At 41.5% G+C, this 25,180-nt stretch overlaps 1 protein-coding gene across 1 annotated transcript in view; it reads left to right on the top strand.

Moving 5' to 3' along the window:
* The window catches only part of lbr (lamin B receptor), a 29,612-nt gene extending 8,404 nt beyond the window's left edge, over window positions 1-21,208 (top strand). Inside the window, exons 5-14 of the mRNA XM_061092128.1 lie at window positions 12,404-12,587; window positions 12,945-13,141; window positions 14,721-14,775; window positions 15,345-15,539; window positions 15,672-15,775; window positions 17,330-17,455; window positions 17,594-17,762; window positions 18,052-18,132; window positions 18,590-18,712; window positions 19,006-21,208. Coding sequence (XP_060948111.1) covers window positions 12,404-12,587; window positions 12,945-13,141; window positions 14,721-14,775; window positions 15,345-15,539; window positions 15,672-15,775; window positions 17,330-17,455; window positions 17,594-17,762; window positions 18,052-18,132; window positions 18,590-18,712; window positions 19,006-19,166 — 1,395 coding nt within the window. The 3' untranslated portion in view covers window positions 19,167-21,208. The remainder of the gene's footprint in view (window positions 1-12,403; window positions 12,588-12,944; window positions 13,142-14,720; window positions 14,776-15,344; window positions 15,540-15,671; window positions 15,776-17,329; window positions 17,456-17,593; window positions 17,763-18,051; window positions 18,133-18,589; window positions 18,713-19,005) is intronic.
* Window positions 21,209-25,180: the final 3,972 nt, after the last annotated feature.

The following is a 25,180-nucleotide window of genomic DNA, read 5'->3' as shown; positions in this document are numbered from 1 at the left end:
CTGAATTTGGAGTTCATCTGATAAAAGCCCTGGGACAAGTACACCAAAGTAAAAATGGTGAATATGGTCAAAATGGCCACTAATTTCAAAATGGCGGACTTCCTGTTTGATCTAACATATTGATCCAAGAGACTTATTTGTTTGTAATGAAAAGACACATGCCCTAATCATTTTTTGTACAAGTCGGCCAATCGTAGCGCCGGGGCTGCCCTTTAGGGGGCGCTAGTCAGTTTTTTTGCCACGCCCATTTCTTAAAACCATATGAATATCTTCAGGGGGGGGCTGTTGATACACACATGTAGTTTGAGTGAGATGGAACCATGAACACTGAAGTTACAGCAATTTCGTGTTTCGCAGCGAGTTGATGAACTTTGACGCCACGCCACGGTTACACGGTGTGACGAAGGACAAATCCCTAAATCATTTTTTATCTCCATCTTGTTGTGATGACACTCATCTGAATTTGAAGTTGATCTGATCAAAGCCCTGGGACAAGTATGTCAAAGTAAAAATGGTGAATATGGTCAAAATGGCCACTAAATAGAAAATGGCGGGCTTCCTGTTGCGTTTTTCATAATGCTCTAAGAGGCTATTTTTCATCATTAGTCACAATACACCTCTCGCCCGATTTTGGTGAAAATCGGTTATGTGGAAACCTAGCGGCTGGGTTCCAGGGGGCGCTGTTGAGCCATTTTGCCACGCCCATTTCCAAATACTCCAGAATACTGTCATTTTCACCAAGTTCTAATATACTGCAAAGTTTAGAAACTTTTTGAGCATGGGAAAGCCCTCAAAAAGCAAATTCCGCATAGTCACAATAATAACTAGGGCTACGTTGTAGCACTTGCGGGCCCGAGCACCTGCACGTTGAAGTCTGTTGCGGTCGGGGGAGAGAGCGGTCGATGACCAAGCGCACGTCTCCGCTTTGGATGCGTTTTCCTCTCTGCGGCAAGGATAAACGCTTCACTTCCTGTAGCCACCAGGGGGCGCTGTGATTTAAAGTCATGATTTCTGTGTAGATGTCATCAGGCTGGGACTCTAGTCTTACATGTCTAGTTTGGACTCAATTGGACAATAAAGGCGTCACTTCCTGTAGCCACCAGGGGGTGCTGTGATTTAAAGTCATGATTTCTGTGTAGATGTCATCAGGCCGGGACTCTAGTCTTACATGTCTAGTTTGGACTCAATTGGACAATAAACGCTTCACTTCCTGTAGCCACCAGGGGGCGCTGTGATTTAAAGTCATGATTTCTGTGTAGATGTCATCAGGCCGGGACTCTAGTCTTACATGTCTAGTTTGGACTTGATTGGACAATAAACCCTTCACTTCCTGTAGCCACCAGGGGGCGCTGTGATTTAAAGTCATGATTTCTGTGTAGATGTCATCAGGCCGGGACTCTAGTCTTACATGTCTAGTTTGGACTTGATTGGACAATATATGTCAGAGATACAGAACCTCTTGTTTTGATGGCGTTTAATCAAACTTCGACGCCACAATCACACGGCCTTAAAACCATATGAATATCTTCGGGGGGGGGGGGCTGTTGATACACACATGTAGTTTGAGTGAGATAGAACCTTGAACACTGAAGTAACTGCATTTTGTGTTTCACGGCGAGTTGATGAACTTTGACGCCACGCCACGGTTACACGGTTTGACGAAGGATAAATCCCTAAATCAGATTTTATCTCCATCTTGTTGTGATGACACTCATCTGAATTTAAAGTTAAACTGATGAAAGCCCTGGGACAAGTACATCAAAGTAAAAATGGTGAATATGGTCAAAATGGCCACTAAATTCAAAATGGCGGACTTCCTGTTTGATCTAACATATTGATCCAAGAGACTTATTTGTTTGTAATGAAAAGACACATGCCCTAATCATTTTTTGTACAAGTCGGCCAATCGTAGCGCCGGGGCTGCCCTTTAGGGGGCGCTTGTCAGTTTTTTTGCCACGCCCATTTCTTAAAACCATATGAATATCTTCGGGGGGGCTGTTGATACACACATGTAGTTTGAGTGAGATGGAACCATGAACACTGAAGTTACAGCAATTTCGTGTTTCGCGGCGAGTCGATGAACTTTGACGCCACGCCACGGTTACACGGTGTGACGAAGGACGAATCCCTAAATCATTTTTTATCTCCATCTTGTTGTGATGACACTCATCTGAATTTGAAGTTGATCTGATGAAAGCCCTGGGACAAGTATGTCAAAGTAAAAATGGTGAATATGGTCAAAATGGCCACCAAATCCAAAATGGCGGGCTTCCTGTTTGATCTAACATATCAATCCAAGAGACTTATTTGTTTGTTATGAAAAGACACATGTCCCCATAGATTTTTGTACATGTCGGCCAATCGTAGTGCCGGGGCTGCCCTTTAGGAGGCGCTAGTCAGTTTTTTTGCCACGCCCATTTCTTAAAACCATATGAATATCTTCAGGGGGGGGATGTTAACACACACATGTAGTTTGAGTGAGATGGAACCATGAACATGGAAGTTACAGCAATTTCGTGTTTCACGGCGAGCTGATGAACTTTGATGTCACGCCATTAATACTGTGTTTGACGAAAAGTCACAGTAATCTTATATCTTCATTTTCAATGTCTTGAGACCCATTTGATAGAGTTTGACATGGTTGAGGTCAGTGGATGAGGAGAAATACATCCAAGTGTAAGACATGCAAAAAAAAAGACATTTCCTGTTGCCACCAGGGGGCGCTGTGATATTAAGTCATGATTTCAGTGCAGTTGTCATCAGGCCGGGACCCTTGTCTTATGTGTCTAGTTTGGATTTGATTGGATCATGTATGTGCGAGATACAGAAGCTCGTGTTTTGATGGCGTTTAATCAAACTTTGACGCCACGCCACGGTCACACGGTGAGACGAAAAATCAATCCCTAAATCATTTTTTATCTCCATCTTGTTGTGATATCACTCATCTAAATTTAAATTTGATTTGATGAAAGCCCTGGGACAAGTACGTCAAAGCAAAAATGGCCAAAATGGTCAAAATGGCCACTAAATCCAAAATGGCGGGCTTCCTGTTGCGTTTTTCATAATGCCCCTTGAGACTTTTTTTCATGATTTGTCACGAAACATCTTTTGCCCGGTTTTGGTGAAAATCGGTTATGTGGAAACTTAGGGGCTGGGTTCCAGGGGGCGCTGTTGAGCCATTTTGCCACGCCCATTTCAAAATACTCCAGAATACGTAAATTTTCACCAGTAACTAATTTACTGCAAAGTTTCATAACTTTTTGAGCACGTTAAAGCCCTCAAAAAGCCCATCCTTTTGCCGGAAAAATAATAATAATAATAATAACTAGGGCTACGTTGTAGCACTTGCGGGCCCGAGCACCTGCACGTTGAAGCCTGTTGCGGTCGGGGGAGAGAGCGGTCGATGACCAAGCGCACGTCTCCGCGTTGGATGCGTTTTCCTCTCTGTGGCAAGGATAAAAGCTTCAGTTCCTGTAGCCACCAGGGGGCGCTGTGATTTAAAGTCATGATTTCTGTGTAGATGTCATCAGGCTGGGACTCTAGTCTTACATGTCTAGTTTGGACTCAATTGGACAATAAACGCTTCACTTCCTGTAGCCACCAGGGGGCGCTGCGATTTAAAGTCATGATTTATGTGTAGATGTCATCAGGCCGGGACTCTAGTCTTACATGTCTAGTTTGGACTCAATTGGACAATAAACGCTTCACTTCCTGTAGCCACCAGGGGGCGCTGTGATTTAAAGTCATGATTTCTGTGTAGATGTCATCAGGCTGGGACTCTAGTCTTACATGTCTAGTTTGGACTCAATTGGACAATAAACGCTTCACTTCCTGTAGCCACCAGGGGCCGCTGTGATTTAAAGTCATGATTTCTTTGTAGATATCATCAGGCTGGGACTCTAGTCTTACATGTCTAGTTTGGACTCAATTGGACAATAAACGCTTCACTTCCTGTAGGCACCAGGGGGCGCTGTGATTTAAAGTCATGATTTCTGTGTAGATGTCATCAGGCCGGGACTCTAGTCTTACATGTCTAGTTTGGAGTTGATTGGACAATATATGTCCGAGTAAGGAACCTCATGTTTTGATGGCGTTTAATCAAACTTCGACGCCACGGTCACACGGCCTTAAAACCATATGAAGATCTTCAGGGGGGGGGGGCTGTTGATACACACATGTAGTTTGAGTGAGATAGAACCATGAACACTGAAGTTACAGCATTTCGTGTTTCACGGCGAGTTGATGAACTTTGACGCAACGCCACGGTCACACGGTGTGACGAAAAAACAATCCCTAAATCATTTTTTATCTCCATCTTGTTGTGATGACACTCATCTGAATTTAAAGATGAACTGATGAAAGCCCTGGGACAAGTATGTCAAAGTAAAAATGTGGAATATGGTCAAAATGGCCACTAAATCCAAAATGGCGGACTTCCTGTTTGGTCTAACATATCGATCCAAGAGACTTATTTGTTTGTTATGAAAAGACACATGCCATAATCAATTTTTGTACATGTCAACCAATCGTAGTGCCAGGGCTGCCCTTTAGGGGGCGCTAGTCAGTTTTTTTGCCACGCCCATTTCTTAAAACCAGATGAATATCTTAAGGGGGGGATGTTAACACACACATGTAGTTTGAGTGAGATGGAACCATGAACACGGAAGTTACAGCAATTTCATGTGCCATGGCGAGTTTATGAACTTTGATGCCACGCCATTAGTATGGCGTTTGACGAAAAGTCACAGTAATCTTATATCTTCATTATCAATGTCTTGAGACCCATTTGATACAGTTTGACATGGTTGAGGTCAGTGGATGAGGAGAAATACATCCAAGTGTAAGACATGCAAAAAAACATACATTTCCTTATGCCACCAGGGGGCGCTGTGATATTAAGTCATGATTTCAGTGCAGATGTCATCAGGCCGGGTCTCTTGTCTTATGTGTCTAGTTTGGACTCGATTGGATCGTGTTTGTCCGAGATACAGAACCTCGTGTTTTGATGGCGTTTAATCAAACTTTGATGCCACACCAAGGTCACACGGTGTGGCAAAAAGTTGATTTTTTAAGTCAACTTTTTTCTCCATCTTGTTGTGATGACACTCATCTGAATTTGAAGTTGATCTGATGAAAGCCCTGGGACAAGTACATTAAAGTAAAAATCGCCAAAATGGCCACTAAATCCAAAATGGCGGGCTTCCTGTTGCGTTTTTCATAATGCCCTTTGTGACTTTTTTTCATGATTAGTCACGATACACCTCTTGCCCGATTTTGGTGAAAATCGGTTATGTGGAAACCTAGGGGCTGGGTTCCAGGGGGCGCTGTTGAGCCATTTTGCCACGCCCATTTCCAAATACACCAGAATACGTAAATTTTCACCACTCTCGAATTTTCTGCAAAGTTTGGTAAGAAGTTCAGCATGTTAAAGCCCTCAAAAAGCCAATTCACTTTAGTCACAATAATAATAATAATAATAAGAATAATCCTTACAATTTCAATAGGGCCTCTCACCATTCGGTGCTCGGGCCCTAACTAGGGCTACGTTGTAGCACTTGCGGGCCCGAGCACCTGCACGTTGAAGCCTGTTGCAGTCGGGGGAGAGAGCGGTCGATGACCAAGCGCACGTCTCCGCGTTGGATGCGTTTTCCTCTCTGTGGCAAGGATAAAAGCTTCACTTCCTGTAGCCACCAGGGGGCGCTGTGATTTTAAGTCATGATTTCTGTGTAGATGTCATCAGGTCGCGACTCTTGTCTTATGTTTGGACTCAATTAGACAATAAACGCTTCACTTCCTGTAGCCACCAAGGGGCGCTGTGATTTTAAGTCATGATTTCTGTGTAGATGTCATCAGGTCGCGACTCTTGTCCTATGTGTCGAGTTTGGACTCAATTGGACAATAAACGCTTCGCTTCCTGTAGCCACCAGGGGGCTCTGTGATTTAAAGTCATGATTTCTTTGTAGATGTCATCAGGCCGGGACTCTTGTCTTACATGTCTAGTTTGGACTCAATTGGACAATAAACGCTTCACTTCCTGTAGCCACCAGGGGGCGCTGTGATTTAAAGTCATGATTTCTGTGTAGATGTCATCAGGCTTGGACTCTAGTCTTACATGTCTAGTTTGGACTCAATTGGACAATAAACGCTTCACTTCCTGTAGCCACCAGGGGGCGCTGTGATTTAAAGTCATGATTTCTGTGTAGATGTCATCAGGCCGGGACTCTAGTCTTACGTTTCTAGTTTGGACTCGATTGGAAAATATATGTCCGAGATACAGAATCAAGTGTTTTGATGGCGTTTAATCAAACTTCAACGCCACGGTCACACGGCCTTACAACCATATGAATATCTTCAGGGGGGGGGCTGTTGATACACACATGTAGTTTGAGTGAGATAGAACCATGAACACTGAAGTAACAGCATTTCGTGTTTCACGGCGAGTTGATGAACTTTGACGCAACGCCACGGTCACACGGTGTGACGAAAAAACAATCCCTAAATCATTTTTTATCTCCATCTTGTTGTGATGACACTCATCTGAATTTAAAGTTGAACTGATGAAAGCCCTGGGACAAGTATGTCAAAGTAAAAATGGTGAATATGGTCAAAATGGCCACTTAATTCAAAATGGCGGACTTCCTGTTTGATCTAACATATTGATCCAAGAGACTTATTTGTTTGTAATGAAAAGACACATGCCCTAATCATTTTTTGTACAAGTCGGCCAATCGTAGCGCCGGGGCTGCCCTTTAGGGGGCGCTAGTCAGTTTTTTTGCCACGCCCGTTGCCTAAAACCATATGAATATCTTCAGGGGGGGGCTGTTAATACATACATGTAGTTTGAGTGAGATGGAACCATGAACATGGAAGTTACAGCAATTTCGTGTTTCACGGCGAGCTGATGAACTTTGATGCCACGCCATTAATACTGTGTTTGACGAAAAGTCACAGTAATCTTATATCTTCATTATCAATGTCTTGAGACCCATTTGATAGAGTTTGACATGGTTGAGGTCAGTGGATGAGGAGAAATACATCCAAGTGTAAGACATGCAAAAAAAAAGACATTTCCTGTTGCCACCAGGGGGCGCTGTGATATTAAGTCATGATTTCAGTGCAGATGTCATCAGGCCGGGACCCTTGTCTTATGTGTCTAGTTTGGATTTGATTGGATCATGTATGTGCGAGATACAGAAGCTCGTGTTTTGATGGCGTTTAATCAAACTTTGACGCCACGCCACGGTCACACGGTGAGACGAAAAATCAATCCCTAAATCATTTTTTATCTCCATCTTGTTGTGATATCACTCATCTAAATTTAAATTTGATTTGATGAAAGCCCTGGGACAAGTACGTCAAAGCAAAAATGGCCAAAATGGTCAAAATGGCCACTAAATCCAAAATGGCGGGCTTCCTGTTGCGTTTTTCATAATGCCCCTTGAGACTTTTTTTCATGATTTGTCACGAAACATCTTTTGCCCGGTTTTGGTGAAAATCGGTTATGTGGAAACTTAGGGGCTGGGTTCCAGGGGGCGCTGTTGAGCCATTTTGCCACGCCCATTTCAAAATACTCCAGAATACGTAAATTTTCACCAGTAACTAATTTACTGCAAAGTTTCATAACTTTTTGAGCACGTTAAAGCCCTCAAAAAGCCCATCCTTTTGCCGGAAAAATAATAATAATAATAATAATCATTACAATTTCAATAGGGCCTCTCACCATTCGGTGCTCGGGCCCTAATAATCATTACAATTTCAATAGGGCCTCTCACCATTCGGTGCTCGGGCCCTAATAATAATAATCATTACAATTTCAATAGGGCCTCTCACCATTCGGTGCTCGGGCCCTAACTAGTCTTACATGTCTAGTTTGGACTCAATTGGACAATAAACGCTTCACTTCCTGTATCCACCAGGGGGCGCTGTGATTTAAAGTCATGATTTCTGTGTAGATGTCATCAGGCCGGGACTCTAGTCTTACATGTGTAGTTTGGACTAGATTGGACAATATATGTCAGAGATACAGAACCTCGTGTTTTGATGGCGTGTAATCAAACTTCGACGCCACGGTCACACGGACTTGAAACCATATGAATATCTTCAGGGGGGGGGCTGTTGATACACACATGTAGTTTGAGTGAGATAGAACCATGAACACTGAAGTAACAACATTTCGTGTTTCACGGCGAGTTGATGAACTTTGACGCCACGCCACGGTCACACGGTTTGACGAAGGATAAATCCCTAAATCAGATTTTATCTCCATCTTGTTGTGATGACACTCATCTGAATTTGAAGTTGAACTGATGAAAGACCTGGGACAAGTACATCGAAGTAAAAATGGTGAATATGGTCAAAATGGCCACTAAATTCAAAATGGCGGACTTCCTGTTTGATCTAACATATCGATCCAAGAGACTTATTTGTTTGTAATGAAAAGACACATGCCCCCATAGATTTTTGTACATGTCGGCCAATCGTAGTGCCGGGGCTGCCCTTTAGGGGGCGCTAGTCAGTTTTTTTGCCACGCCCATTTCTTAAAACCATATGAATATCTTCAGGGGGGGGCTGTTGATACACACATGTAGTTTGAGTGAGATGGAACCATGAACACTGAAGTTACAGCAATTTCGTGTTTCGCGGCGAGTCGATGAACTTTGACGCCACGCCACGGTTACACGGTGTGACGAAGGACGAATCCCTAAATCATTTTTTATCTCCATCTTGTTGTGATGACACTCATCTGAATTTGAAGTTGATCTGATGAAAGCCCTGGGACAAGTATGTCAAAGTAAAAATGGTGAATATGGTCAAAATGGCCACCAAATCCAAAATGGCGGGCTTCCTGTTTGATCTAACATATCAATCCAAGAGACTTATTTGTTTGTTATGAAAAGACACATGTCCCCATAGATTTTTGTACATGTCGGCCAATCGTAGTGCCGGGGCTGCCCTTTAGGGGGCGCTAGTCAGTTTTTTTGCCACGCCCATTTCTTAAAACCATATGAATATCTTCAGGGGGGGGATGTTAACACACACATGTAGTTTGAGTGAGATGGAACCATGAACATGGAAGTTACAGCAATTTCGTGTTTCACGGCGAGCTGATGAACTTTGATGTCACGCCATTAATACTGTGTTTGACGAAAAGTCACAGTAATCTTATATCTTCATTTTCAATGTCTTGAGACCCATTTGATAGAGTTTGACATGGTTGAGGTCAGTGGATGAGGAGAAATACATCCAAGTGTAAGACATGCAAAAAAAAAGACATTTCCTGTTGCCACCAGGGGGCGCTGTCATATTAAGTCATGATTTCAGTGCAGATGTCATCAGGCCGGGATCCTTGTCTTATGTGTCTAGTTTGGATTTGATTGGATCATGTATGTGCGAGATACAGAAGCTCGTGTTTTGATGGCGTTTAATCAAACTTTGACGCCACGCCACGGTCACACGGTGAGACAAAAAATCAATCCCTAAATCATTTTTTATCTCCATCTTGTTGTGATATCACTCATCTAAATTTAAATTTGATTTGATGAAAGCCCTGGGACAAGTACGTCAAAGCAAAAATGGCCAAAATGGTCAAAATGGCCACTAAATCCAAAATGGCGGGCTTCCTGTTGCGTTTTTCATAATGCCCCTTGAGACTTTTTTTCATGATTTGTCACGAAACATCTTTTGCCCGGTTTTGGTGAAAATCGGTTATGTGGAAACTTAGGGGCTGGGTTCCAGGGGGCGCTGTTGAGCCATTTTGCCACGCCCATTTCAAAATACTCCAGAATACGTAAATTTTCACCAGTAACTAATTTACTGCAAAGTTTCATAACTTTTTGAGCACGTTAAAGCCCTCAAAAAGCCCATCCTTTTGCCGGAAAAATAATAATAATAATAATAATAATAATAATCATTACAATTTCAATAGGGCCTCTCACCATTCGGTGCTCGGGCCCTAATAATAATAATCCTTACAATTTCAATAGGGCCTCTCACCATTCGGTGCTCGGGCCCTAATAAAATAAAACCAAACACAACCGAAACAATACATAAATGACTCTCAGGCTCTGTCAACAAAATTTGCTCCTGAACAAATATTTAACATTTGACACAGAATACGTATGACTATCTCAGTAAACAGGACGGGTTGGTTATGATTTAGATGAGCTTTTTGGTTTGTATTGTTTTATCTCAGTATTCCAGTGTTTCCTCAAGGATTGTGTTTGCGTCTGCTCATCTTTATTGCTCTTCACACACAAACTGACAGTCACATTGATTCAGTTATTATTCAATGTGGTTAGATCCTGATTCACTGAAACACACTCTTATGTGTTTAGCAGGAACACTGAGTGCACTCTTGGACTCTTTATCCAGTATGTTTGTTGAACCCTTGTATGGTGTTCATGTTTTTGCGCTCAGCCAATGTTTGAGGGTCTGGTAGACCCACTGCCTTTATGGGTCTTAAAATCAATACAGCTATAACAATTTATGTTAAAATACTTAACAGATGTTATCTTTATCCTAATAACAAGCAATATAGACAATGGTAAATATTTGTCATTTACCCCTGTTAAATCACATTTATGAATAAAAGGGCTTTTTGTTTTTTTTTGATAAAATGCAGTTAAACAAGAAAAATCAGAAAAAAAAGTACAATCAAGATATAGGTGGTTCATTTCTTGGAAGCCCAGATATTGATTCCGTATTTTGCGGGTTTAGACGGTATGTACGTCCTGAAGGGGCAGCGACCCCTAAATGGCATTGCTGCTGCCGAGCTGGTCTGTCGTCTCTCTTATCAAAGCAGATAATCCTGGAAATGATGTGGAAGATTTCCAGAGACATTGTTCCTCAAAAAAGTTCTCTGTCAGTTTATGCATCCCACAGGGATTCTATTGATTCCCCTGTGGATTTGAAAACTCCAGCAATGATAAGAACCCCAAAGTATGAAAATAAATTGGTTTGGTCCATCTCATTCCACCTCTCTCTAAAACCATGCTGTCCCTCCAAATTAGTGCAATCCAGAATAACTTTCTGGATGGAATCTGGGATGAAAAGTTCAAAAGAAGACTTGATGTCCTGTACATGAGGGACCGCTATCTGTGTTGGCACTGGTTGCATTCCTATTACATTGGTAGCCATGCAAGGTTGCTCATTTCTTTGGGCAAAAGACCATTACACTTGACATCCACATTTCTCCACTTGCTGTCTACAGACAGGTGGGTCCTTGGGCTGGCTGCAGACATGCTTTTCTCGAAGCTTGCTGATTGTCATTCTCATCCTCTTTTTTCAAACTCACTTTCAGACTCTGAATTGACAGAAATATGACCTTCATATTTTCAAACGTCTTCCTCTTCATTGTCTTCCAAAGCTTCTCTCTCTTAAAAAATAATTTCTCTGGCCCCCCTCTGAGCAGAGAATCTTTTCACCATGTTCATTGATTGTGATAAGGAGCCACACGTTCAAAGCTATGTATTTGTTGTATCCCGCCCCCAATTTGCACCTGGGATAGTGTTAGAATTTTTTTTAGAATGTTTACCTGCAAGACAGAGGGTAAAATGTGCAGGAATATGGGAGCAGAATAGCTTTAAATGGACAATTTCCACCCTTTTCTTACCCCTGGGTCCAGTGGACCCGAACACCACATATGTAATGTAAATGTGTAGCGTGTACAGTCATTGAAAATATGTTTTCTTCACAGAAAATGAGCCAAGGCCAATGAGTTTGAGGTTGAAAAAATTATTTATCGCATACTTTTTCTTATAGCAAACATTGAAAACACACACAAGGGTTAAATGCGTGCCTCATAAACTCTCCAGCAAATCAAAAAACACCACATAACTTCTCTGCGGCTCAGGTCATGTACATAGATAAAAGCTTTGATTAGTGTTGCTGTTTTTAATTAAAGTTAGCACAGGTCAGCAGTGTGGAGGGAGCACACCCAGACAAGAGACCGTGACACGGTGCAAACCAACCCGTGCTTCTGTTCTGATCCTGAAGCAGTAGTGCTGATGGTTTTGCTTTGGCAGTCCGTTGGGAATACACTATAAATTCACTTTTTGCTGCCACTCCTCTTAAATTTACTCGACATACCGCCTCGTTCACATTGACATGCTCCCCTGCCCTCTCTTATCTCTTCTTCACTGTTTGTTCGTCTGTCTGTGTTTGAGTGAGTGGGCGCAGCTGGCCTGGGGCCTGGGTGTGTGCAACTTTAAACTTTCACTCACCCCGAGACTCAGAGGAGAGCAGTGTTTGGTGCACCAGTGTGACCAAAGAACTTTTTTTAGGCGCACTTTACACATTTTTGCCTGCACTCTCGAGCCCTGGCCTGAGAAAGCTGTGGAAAAACCTTCTTTGATATTTGTTTCTAACAATCGAAAATCCTGAATAATCCGAAATGTTTCTTCAGAAGGCCGAGGCCGAGGTGGAGTCTGAGAAGAACCAGGGCCGTTACAATCTGCGCCGCAGGAAAGACGACGGAGGAGCTAAACCAGCCGCAGTCGTAGCAGAGCAGCAGGAGAAGGAGGTCATCAAGGAGGCTGCACCTCCTGCTGCCACCCTCGCCACCCCACTGGACTTTGGAGGAAAGATAGGTAGGGTACAAAATGAACAGCAGGTTTAGTTTCGCAATCTGAGATTGTAAAAGTTTATTGCTGTTAAAGACCACAAATTAAATCAGTGACGCTTAATTTAATTCATTTATTTTCCTTCTTTTTTTCTTATCCATGGGAGAATTGGACAACCCTAAGATGTTATAGAGCTGTATTAAATTTGTAATAAACTATGCATAGCTTTTTGATTTGTAAAAACAATGGAACACTGCCATGTATGTTGCTGATAATAACAGTTTTCTGTGTATAATCACTGTGTGTGTGTTTTTCCATATGATGGTAGTTTAGCTGGACATGCAGAAAGTCAATGATAAACGTGAGTTTTTTGTATTCCTCCAGGAGCATATTTGTGGCTGCTCTTTCTGCCGTCCTGGGTTCTCTTCTTGGTGTTCCAAGTTAACCTGGAGGACCCCAGCTTGCTCAACTTCCCCCCACCTCTGCCCCCTCTTGAAGCATTTTGGGATGTCCGGGCCCTTGGCTTTGTAATCCTCTGGATCCTTTTCCAGGCCCTGCTCTACGTCCTACCTGTTGGAAAGGTGTGTGAAAAGAGCTGTCATCACTACACACAAGTGTGTAACATCAACAGTGCGGCTTTTTCTTTTGCACATTCAAATTTTCCATTTCCCTTTGTCCATAAGGAGTGGTGGTCTGCATGGACCCTTTGCATGTTTCCACGTTAAACCACACATTTCTATAACGGCACACTGCACATGCACCGGTATGTAGGGCTGTCGGTTCAAAAACAAAAAAAATTTAAAGGAATTCTACATGACACTAAATTTTTCGAATATATTCTAATTCAGCTTGCATGGTACAAAGACACCAGCGTCACCTGTGATTGTTACTTTGCAATCTACGGTTTCAAACCCAAAACCTTTCCAGATGCGTTGGTGCCATCACCCTCTACATAACAACACATCTTAACATCACTGACTTACTGTAGTGATGGCTCCAGAGGACGTGCAATAAGTCAAGCTGACAGTGATCGTCCTCTGCTGGATCATGAGACAAACCACTTCAGATGGTCTGATGCGCTTCTAGACTGTATATTTTAAATTTGAACTGGTCATTGCAGGTCAGAAATGATCTTTTCTTTATCATCTGTGGGGACAGACCTACCAGTATGTGTATGTTTGTACTGTTCAATTCCCGCTGGTCCGATTCTTATGAAGCAGTTGCACACAACACGTGTTCACATATGCATCACCTTGTTTGTAGAATGAATAGAAGCGTGTGGTGTACATTTGTTATAGTCGAGCAGAAACTATGAACTGGCCTTAGGCAAGGTGATAGTTGAGCAGCTCTATGTAGCCACTTTGTACTTTTTTGTGTGACCATACAGGAAACATACATGAACTGGAGCATGACTTCTTCAATAAAGTCGCTCTGGCATGGTCACCAATTTGATTATTGATAAGGAAAAAGCAAGGTCCTCTGTCATGTCTTCCTCTAAATGAGATTAGTCTGTGCTAATCTAAATTATAAAACCCATACACCCATTTTCTGTTGTGGGTTTCAGTTAAAGTTTTACTTTCTTAGATTAAAAGTTGATAAAATAAAAAAACTTGAATGAAATGAAGAGTTTCAGTGAAGCTTGTGATCTGACTGTTTACATATGACTTCCAGATGAAATCCAGAGTTGCTCTTTCCCACAGCAAACAACTAGATATTGTTTGAGTTCAGACATAGAAATACTCTGATATGGTTTCAATGAGGAACGGGTAACATCATCTACATGCCCACTGGCGCTTTGAATTCTACAAAAACTGACAATCTCACAGACATCTACGAAGCTGGCAGAGTTAACAGTTTAATATCCAGTTCGACTGATGTAGACATTTGTGTTCACACATACAGCTCCACCTGGTAACATGTGAGAAAGTTAAGGGTTGCAGGTCATGTATGAAAGCAGCATGACTCCAGTCGACCAACTGTGAATGGATCCTGTGGAGCTCTGGCATTTACACCTTCTGTGAGCTAAAATGTCATAATGGAGTGGGTCCATATTCAGTGGGTGTGATCGCGCTTGTGATTTCCTGTAAGTGGGTGACCCTCACATGATGAAAATACATGTTGTCATCTGTTAATGTCATTATCTTCTTCCTGTCTCTCTAGCTGAGCGAGGGAATGCCACTGAGGTCTGGGGAGAGGCTGAAGTACAGAACCAATGGTGAGGCTGTGTGAAGCAATGCTCACCGTCTGTAACTGTCACACTTAAGTCTCAGGGGAAAACCCTGGCTCATGTGTTATTGTAAATGATTACTACAGATTGAAGCCTACATTTGTGGTGATTAAAATTAATTTTGACGTGTTTAATATATGCTTAGTCGGCAGTTTATAAGTTACAGTCAAATATGACTGTCCAGTTATAAAACCTTAGTACTATAACATGTTCTAATGCTCTGCTTTTTGAAAACTGTTTTCAAGAGTTGTTGATTGAAATATATTTATGCTGCAGTTTTATATAAGGAGCTGTATTTACAGGTGTCTCCTACCCATTCATATCAATGAGTGTACTCCAACTGCAGCCAATATAATCTGAACAGTTAAACTCCATGTAGGTTGTATTTATGACACTATTAGACCACATTAGCTTAAGATAGGTTTACCTAATAAACTGCCATCTGAGTATATATTTTGTCTCTGTTAATTTAATTTAAAGCTGTTTGAGTTTAACTACCACTCTTCATTCCCTACAGTTCTCCATGTTTGTGTCTAACTTGCTCTGTTTGCTAACAGGTTTCTTTGCCATCATGGTGAGTGCCGTAGCCGTGGCAGTAGCTGTGCACCAGGGTGTTGACCTCACCTACATCCACAGCCACTTCCTGCAGCTCGCTGTGGCTTCATTCCTGATCTCCGTCCTGCTCAGTGTCTATCTGTATGCCCGCTCACGCTACGCTGCCCCCGAGCAGCTGGCACTGGGGGGAAACTCTGGTAAGCAGAAACATCCAGAGTAAACAACTCACTAATCAAAATAATTCTGTTGTGTTGTTTTTTATTTTGAATTGTCTGCTTTGAATTTGCACACTCAGATTTTTCCCTCCTGTCCATGTTTTCCTTCCCCAGGCAATGTAGTTTATGACTTTTTCAAAGGACATGAGCTCAACCCTCGCATTAAAGACTTTGATCTGAAATTCTTCTGTGAGATGCGTCCTGGACTGATCGGTTGGGTGAGTTCTTATGGGACACCTGGGTTGGGCGATATGCTAAATGTTTGGACACTGCACCCCAACAAATTCAGATTTATGATATGGTTGCATGTAGGGCTGAACGATTAATTGCATTTGCGATTTAATCGCGATATGATAAAACGCGATTTCCTAATCGCAACGTGCGCGATTATCACGTGCGAACGAGAGTAGCGCACCGGGCTGCCGCCGCAGCCAGAATGCCGCGGGACAACACAACGAAGCAGGCCGGCGTCACCTACGTGGCGCAAACATAGAGCGAGCTCATCTCGCTGGTGACCGCGGTGCCGGCGGCGGACCTGAAAATCGCTCCCCGGAAAAGCAAGCCGGGCGGCGAGCCGAGCTCCGGGGCGGCGGGGCTCCAGAGCCCCCCGGCCACCTACACGCACATCTGCGAGACGGAGGTGTTCAGTATGGGGGTCTTCCTGCTGAGGCCCGGCGCCTCCGTACATCTGCACGACCACCCGGACATGAACAGGATGTGCCAGGTCTTTACACCGCCTCATGTCTGCTGTGTTGTGGCTCCACACACACACACACACACACACACACACACACACACACACACACACACACACACACACACACACACACACACTCTGTCTGTTACGTGACTTGTGTTCGAAAGGGTTAAAAATCACAGTCTGAGGAGTGGGACCATTTCATTAACTTCAGGAAACTGTTCATACATGCAGTTGTACTGTTTGACTTTGTGGCCTGTGCATTTCTCCGTTTTTTATTTATAACTTTATTTACTTTGATTTTACAAAATATTTTCAAAGTATAGTAGAGGCAAATTCTATGTTTCAGTTGTGTGAAATGTTTCTGACTTGGGAGCCTATAATTTTAAATATTATTTAACACTAAATGTATCTAATATTGTGTTGGTCATATTTAAATCATTCATTACGTTTTGTTGGGGGAAAAAAATTGGATCAAATAAAAAATCGCATATTAAATCGCAATCGCAATATTGGGGAAAAAAATCGCAATTAGATTATTTCCCCAAATCGTTCAGCCCTAGTTGCATGTGTGTGATGGCATCTTACTTCTCTGCTCTGTGCAAATATACACATTTGTTTTCATGAAATTATGTTGTTTTAACTCAGTCTATGTGTGTGGGTGTGTGTGTGTCAGTGAGAGATAGAGAAGAAGAGAGAGAGAAGAGATCTTTCTAAGTGCCAGTTCCTAGGGTCATTATTTATAGAGTTGAATGAATTCTAGATGAGACAGCAAATCTAAGTGACATCCCCCAACACTATAACACAATCAGCCAAAATGTACTTGTTACATGTTAATAGTAGAGTTGATGAAAATGCGACCTTTTGCGTTTTTTAAGAGGGCTGGTCATATTCAAAATACTTTGTAACCTCAGACAGGTTGCATGGCAGCACTGATCGCCCTTAGCATAAACATTTGAGGAAGTACACATGCACATGTAGTTTTTCTGTTCATCTGTATCTCCACAAATTGACACAGCTCACTCAGGATGATTCGGAAGTGATGACAATGATGCATTTCTCTGGTTGTTTTCAGTGCTTGATCAACTTTGCACTGGCTCTGGCTGAGATGAAGCTGCACCATCTTGATGCTCCATCATACAGCATGATCCTCGTCAATGTCTTCATGCTGCTCTATGTGGTGGACGGCCTCTGGAATGAGGTAAGCCTGACAAAATGTGATGTTTATTTAGTAAAACATTAAAAATGGCAGGTAAACATCCTATAAAGGACCTTACTGCATAAAACCACATGTGTTCAGACCTAATGAATAATGGCTGATTGTGTCTGTCTTTCCCAGGAGGCCATCCTGACCACCATGGACTTGATGCATGATGGCTTTGGCTTCATGTTGGCTTTTGGGGATCTGGTGTGGGTTCCCTTTACTTACACCCTGCAGGCTTATTACCTGGTCAGCCACCCCAACTCACTGAGCCTCCCAGCAGTTGGAGCCATCATCACACTCAAACGTGAGTAGGAGCAGAGCCTCGTTCTGAGTTTACTGTTTGTCTGACTTCAGGATTTACATTATTGGCGTCACAAAGCGCTGTTGACTTGTCATTGCTGTTGCCTTATCTTTATATTTTGATATTGTCATTTAATGATCTCATAGAAATGTAAGCTAAAGATAATTAAGATATAAATAATTCTGTGGTCAGGCTCTACATTTTTCTCATTTCAAAAGTAGAGAGGATATATATGTATCCCCGCGGTTGTGTGGTTTTGCTAACGTTTTCTCTTGGTCTCTCACTCTTTCAGTCCTTGGCTTCTACATCTTCAGGAAATCCAACTCTGAGAAGAACGCCTTCAGGAGAGACCCATCAGACCCCCAACTGTCCCGTAAGTTGCTCTGCAGGTGTACGGCTATGTCATGGTCCTGTGATAAGTTTTTTTTCTACTACTTTTCTTCTAAATGAATCTGGTGAAACAGTCATTAGAGTCACTTATGTCTGATATCTCTATCAGCCTCAATCAGAGTTCTCAACGGTGGTGGAAACGAGCTACAGTGTGATTTTAATGAACAAGAACTTTTTAAGCCTCAATAATATTTAAATTCAGTATCTGAATATAGCTGAGGTGAAATGAAGCAATTATAATTACATTCAGCATTTTCAAAAACCTGGCGTGCTTATAATTTCAGCATGAAACACTCTGTATAAAAAGGCCCAAAATATATAATTAACAGCAAATATCATATAAAATTGCACAACAAATACTGTGGATAACAATCCCCTCTTTTTTTCCGAGTCTTCGTACTTTTCTCGACTATAACTTCTCGTCTTTCTCGTGTCTCCAGATCTGAAAACGATCCCCACAGCGACAGGGAAGAGTCTCCTGGTCTCTGGATGGTGGGGTGTGGTGCGTCACCCGAACTACCTGGGAGACCTGATGATGGCTCTGGCCTGGTCCCTGCCATGTGGTGAGTCGAAGCTTTGAGATCAAATATGAAATGAAACGTTGTCAAGGGCAGCTTTCAACTACAACTGGTATTTTAATAACAAAACTGTTCAGGATTCAAGAGTCTTATCCTCTTCACCTTCACTTCCTGATGTTCACTGGTCTAAAATGTATAAACAAAGTTAAACATACTAGAAACCATGAAAGATTAGTGTAGAGATTGATTTTTTTTGGAGAACTTGAACTTATTGTCGTGGACAGATGAGAGAAAAATGTACATACAGGTTAATTTCTCTATTCTGTCCTCTGTCTCAGGCTTCAGCCACCTCCTGCCGTGGTACTACATGATCTACTTCATCATACTGCTGGTGCATCGAGACTCCCGTGACATGAGAGACTGCAGGAGGAAGTACGGCTCAGCGTGGGACGAGTACTGCCGGACTGTTCGCTACCGGATCATTCCCCGTGTCTACTGAGGAGCCTGAAGCTGGACAGTCGAGCCGAGGCCTTTCTTTAAACCAATATCTGAAGGCTCGCCAAAAAAAATTCCAAATATGAATGAACTAATTGACTTTTTAGAATTTTTTTTTTTTTTTTTTTTTAAACAAAGAATTTTTCTTAATCTTTCTGGACTGAGAAGGCCACAGTACATTAAAGTTTTACGTGGAAGAAAAATACTCATTGGTTGTATGAACTGTTTGAAGAAGTTCCTTTCTTAATAGAAAATACCTAAAAAATATATATTGCTTTAAAATCTCGCAAACTGGTGGGGAAAAACAAAACGCCTCTGCTAGGAATGTATTGTTAGGATGTATATATTTGTATATACACTGTTGTTTTAATACTTGGGAGAATAACACACCACCTGCATACTTATACTGGTAAGTTTTACACTTTGTTCTGATATTCAAAATGACAGCATCATCTTTGTTTTTATGAATAATGTTGTATACCCTCCTATAATTTTACAGCTTGTGTATAGTGTCATGGGTGTTATTGAAAATGCATCCTTTTTTTATTATCTGTAAATTGGATCCAGTGACTATATATAAAGACGGACGACTTGTCGCCACTTCCTCCCACGCTGTAAAAATGAAGACAAAATAGTATAGCAACTATTAGCAGTGATCAGAAAGCATCAAATGACCATTTAAAACAAAACATCAGAAACACCAGTGTGACAGAAACATCTTTGAGGAAACTTTATTTGACGTGTGCTTTCTTTTTAATTTAGTCCATTTTACATTTGCCAATGTGGAGGTTTATGACACGTAATGTAGCTAGCCACTAGAGGGCGCCCCAGGTGCACACGGCTTCACTTTTTGAGGAGCTGTCACGTCGGCCATCTTTGTATACAGTCACTGGTTGGAACTAGAATCATATTTCTCAGGACCCAGAACTTGTTTAAGAAAGTTGAACTAGGAAAGTTTTGTCATGATCATTTTGTTGTGAATAGTTTTATCGAGTAGCTTTGACTCCAGAGTGTAAAATGTTTAAATGATGAGGTCTCAAGAAAAAAATGCACTAATTTGTGAGGCATTGTTTTTCTTTTTTATCAGTGCTTCCAAAGTGAATTTGATTTGGGCTTTGCTACCTCAGGTTCCCTCAGTGTCCAGCTCTCCCTCATCTGTCCTCTTTGGGGCAGTGTGTGTAATTAAGAGTGTGACATATCTGCTGAACAGAGGAAAAATATCACAGATGTGTCACGCTTTCATTACGAAATTCCAAACTGCTTTTATTTTGTCTCCATTACTTCCTGCGTTTGTGTAGCATTGATGAACATCTGTATTTCTGTCCTGCTAGTTTCTGGAGCTTAATGAACTGGTCGACTTCCAACCACTGTCACGTGAATTTGGTTTTGACCCGTTTCAGCTCTAACTAGCTAGGCCATATTTAGACTGTGACAATATGCAGTGCTGTGAACTGTTAACATTATAACCTGTGCATGTGCAAACCCAAAAAAAAGTATTTTTAAGCCTGTGCAGCTGTAGATACACAAGTAGCAATTTCTGAACTATGCTTAGGTAGTATTTTTTTTATGCTGTGCTGACTGAATTCCCTGTAAATATACATTTCTAAACCATGTTATTTTGAGTCAAAGAATTGAAAGTAGTGATGTTTCTCAGTAGATATTTAATGTTGCTTTCTTTTTTTAAGTTAACTTTCAATTTGACCACTATAGTTATGTTGACACATAGATTTGCCAAGTTTCTGGGCATTTCACCAAAATGCATTTACAAAAAAAACAAATTGTTTAATGGTCAACACCTTCCTGGCCAGAGTAAAAAGAGTTGAATACTTCAGATGCCACCACGCTCTAGAGCCCAGGACACATTATGGTGATTGTCTTCTTCATGTTATGGAGGTAAAGCTACTCTCTCTGGTTTGGTCTGAGTAGAGACCAGGATGTATTGTAATATTTGACACTAGTGAATGAGAAGTGAAGCTCAGTGAAGATTAATCTAAACGCCCACCTGTACAAATGTTGCAGCATAAAATAAAGATTTACAGTATTTTCTCTTTTTTCCTGTTTCTGTCTGTGGCTTTAGTTCATTTGTAGGTTAACAAAGTCACGTCTGGTTCCACTCTGATGACAATCAAGTTTCTTTAGAAAATAAGAGATTGGAAGACTTGTTCCATCAGAATTTTCCTCTGGAAGAACAGCCTGAGCCCATTTAACGGTCACTCTCGGACATAGCAGGTCAGTTAGATGTGAGGCCACAGAGAATGTTTTACAGAAGCCGCTAAAGTTACCAGCCATGGCTGAATAAGGGAAAAGCTTAGTTCGGGTAGCAACTATAAACTCCACCTTCGCCTGAAGCAGACGAACCTGGCCTCCCCCCCAACCACCTTCCTAAGTTCACCCTTCCCTCACACATGCAAGAATGCAGAAAATCACATAGCATACGTATTTGTGCCACTACCGACAATGATGCAGCTCCTCTGGGCCTCTTGCAGACCGAATAAAATGGATGTGAGCCTTAAGAATCCCACTTTTGAGGTGGCACATATGACCCCAAAACAAATGTGGGTCCTTTTTGGTAAAATTAGAGGAAGTGAAACTTGAGTTCATGAACAGAGAGAGTGAAAAATTAAAATAAAACAGGAAGTGAGAGCTCCGTCAGGACGGGTCATCACAATATTATATATAAACGCAAACTGGATGTGGAGATCAATGCGTGGTCACATTTCAGCATCTCAATCTTAATGCTGGTAGTTCACATTAAATTGTCTCTTAGATCCAAGTTTTCATCTCATCCTTTATATATGAGGTCCTGCTGCCACAAGATGGAGCTCTTTTCCACGATATAACTCCCTCTGCCTTTCTGCTGCAGAGAAATCTAGCAGTGTTCACACCCACATACTGTAGCTACTGTATAGCTGATGTGTTTGGTTCATCATAAAATAGATAAATTACTAAATTAAATTTTTTTATATACTTACCACATGTTTCGGTTTTATGAGAAGTTAGCATTTTATCTTTAAATTCATTTAATTTGCTCCAATGCAATTTCAATGCAACAGACGTGTCATTGTGCTTTAAATTGCTGGTAAATCTGTTTGTCACTGTCAAGGCTAAACAAGAAACAACTGTTCAAACCTACACTGAAAATAGCTTGATAAAATGTTGGTTGACAATAACGATACACTTGTGTGTTTGGTCATAATTTCACTTATATAGTGATTTGATTATTTTTAAGTCAAATTTACACATTAATGCAGGTTTGCTTACTTTTTTTGCCAGCGTGGATCAGAATAAAATAATAAATACTCAAATTAAAACTATCTTTCTATGTTGTTTGCTTTAGCCGACATGATCAATCCAACCACAGCAGATTCAGAGAAAGCTTCTTTTATTGTTTATTTTTGTGGTTAATTGAGGGCCCGGGGATATGAAACTTGAAATGTGATATTCATACCTCATCATGTTTAGCACCACAGCTGTGGTGCTGTTGATGACATATTCAGAAAACTATTAGGTGAAATTTCCATCAAGATGGGTTTTCAGATATAGAAACCTTTAAGAGGAACAGTGTAACTCTTAATGTGACTCAGTTGTGGAACTAGAGTCACTGTCAGTGTTGCACTGTGTGAGTCATAGTGCTGGACAAATCGGAACAACAACATATTTTCTGCAGGTATTTTTGCAGATTTTAGATACAAACTAAGTTTACTCTGGTGGTTCCAGCCTCCAGGAAGCAGCCATGAGCCTGCACTCTATCTCACTGACACTTTCCATTTTCATGTCTAATGCCACTTAAATGACTTAACCTTTTTTTGTCGAAGCTTAACCACTTGCATAATGCACAATGCAAATCCTGATCTTTGGTGCAGGGTTCATGTTCTTTGGAAGAAAACCACCTGAGGTGGAAATTCATATTTGAAAGTTTCAGAGAAAAATCTTTTCCCAGCTGGAGAGGGACAGAGCTCCAACACCTACAGTGTATCAGGAGGTCTGACCCTGAGCAGGCAAAGAGAATACATTTAATAATCTACAGATATCGGTGTTCTGATGTTCAAAGACAGCTTTGTTCAAGTCTCACAGGAAGTGAACAGATTATTTTTCCAATGTTTCTCAGGCTAGCTTAAGGGAATTGAAGGGAACTGAAGGCAATTCAATCAAATGAGTTAATGTTGTAATAAGCAATAAGGCAATTAATATTAAAGCAATGATAAACATCTGTCAAAACGACACCCCTCCATACTACATGGTTCAGATCAAAGAGTAACCACAATCATTAGTAGAAAGGCAAACTAGTTTTCACAAAATTTCGTACAAAAAGTGAATAATGCATGGATATTACCAAACAAAACATTAAATAACCTTATAAGTGCAAATGGATCCATTCTTTTAGGCAGGTACTTTGTTAAAAATCATTAAACCCATTCATACCTTTAGTTTGTGTTTTTCTGTATTAAAAGTGGAAGGAATGGTTGTAGAAGGAAATGTTTTCTTTTTGAAAATCTTCCAAAAGACCATCGGATCAGAAAACACTTATAGACACACAGTTCTGAAGAGTTCAGTTTAGTTTGGGGTTTCGATCACAGTTTTGTTTTGTGGCAGGAAATTAGGTCATGAGCAAACACAGCAAAAACCATAAGCATAAGTCTCTCTACTGCCACCTGTGACACCTTTCACATTATACAAAGTTATTGCATCTATTGCTATTGTGAAAATATTGAGGAGTTCACCTTTGCTCACACTTCATCAAAGACTGCAAGACAGGAAAAACTCATTCCATTTTTTTAATCTACTGTAACAGTGTGATCTGACCTCAGTCGTACATCACACGTGTCCTGGATGTGCCAAGTAAATGGGATGTTTGGAGGTGGCTCTGCCGATAGAGTTGAACGAAATCACATAACCCTCTGAGGACAGGGGAGCTGCCCGGGGTGAACTGTCCATTTGTTGCCATGGCAATGCACATCTTCTGTGTCATTCGCTGCCAGCCTGCACACACACACACTTTTACCACCATCTTTTTGGGGACACATTGACATAATTTATTCTCTAGATGTGGAGTCCACTTCAATTTTGGACCCAAGGAGCAGAACACAGGAAAGGACACAATAGGCAGTTAAAGTTATTTTATTACAACTTGAGGGGAAAATTCAGGACTCAAATGCTCGACTCAAAGACAACGCAAAAACATGAGGTAAAAGGATCAAAACTAAAAGTCCAATAATAAATACACAGAAAAGCACTGTAGGATCGGTAGCGGACATCAGAGGCACGAGACAAACTGCGACAAGGTGAGGGACAAAGACCTAAGACACAAAAGAGGGAAAGACAATTGGAAACAGGTGAATCACATTTGGGCGGAGTCAGACAAAGAGGGAAATAAAGGAGAAAAGGACCTGAAAACTACCAAGTGTCAATATTAAAGACAACAAGTCGAAAGCACAGGGTGTGACACAAAGGTTGTCTAAGGTAAGCGGGTTGGTTGGGGATGGGGGTTCTTAAAGGTGGTAAGAGACATGTGAGGCAGACTGGAGACGACTGGGCAGGTTGGATAAGAGGAACAGAGCTGGAAGTTGCAGACGACTGAGATGGCTGGACCATTGACCTGAAGCTGCTTTTAATACAGAAGCTACTAAGTGATGAGACGCAGGGGTGCAGGTGAATTTGCAACCAGGTGACCGTGTCTAGTAGCACAAACACACACAACCTGTGTCTCAATTCCAGGGCTGCATTTGAAGACCAATTATGTCCCACTGGCTGGACTAGACTGTCCCATTTCCAAGGCTCCTTCAGATGCTGTGAACTAATACGTCCCTATATCCCCGTTAAACAAATACTTCATCAGGTGGATTCTTCCAGTCCCAAACTATCAAAAGATTCATGACAAAGAGGTAATGGCGCTTGCACGAGACGTCCAATGTTTGAGTATCAAGTTTGAACTCAACCAAGAGTAGGAAGACCTAGTGACGCTGATCAATCCTCTGTAGAACAGACCCATTTTGGTACGGCCTTTATGGTCAACATGGT

This window comes from Limanda limanda, chromosome 18 (genome assembly GCF_963576545.1).
Source record: "Limanda limanda chromosome 18, fLimLim1.1, whole genome shotgun sequence".
Lineage (NCBI taxonomy): Eukaryota > Metazoa > Chordata > Actinopteri > Pleuronectiformes > Pleuronectidae > Limanda > Limanda limanda.
The sequence above is the reverse complement of the archived record's forward strand: the minus strand, read 5'-3'. Positions and strand labels throughout refer to the sequence as shown.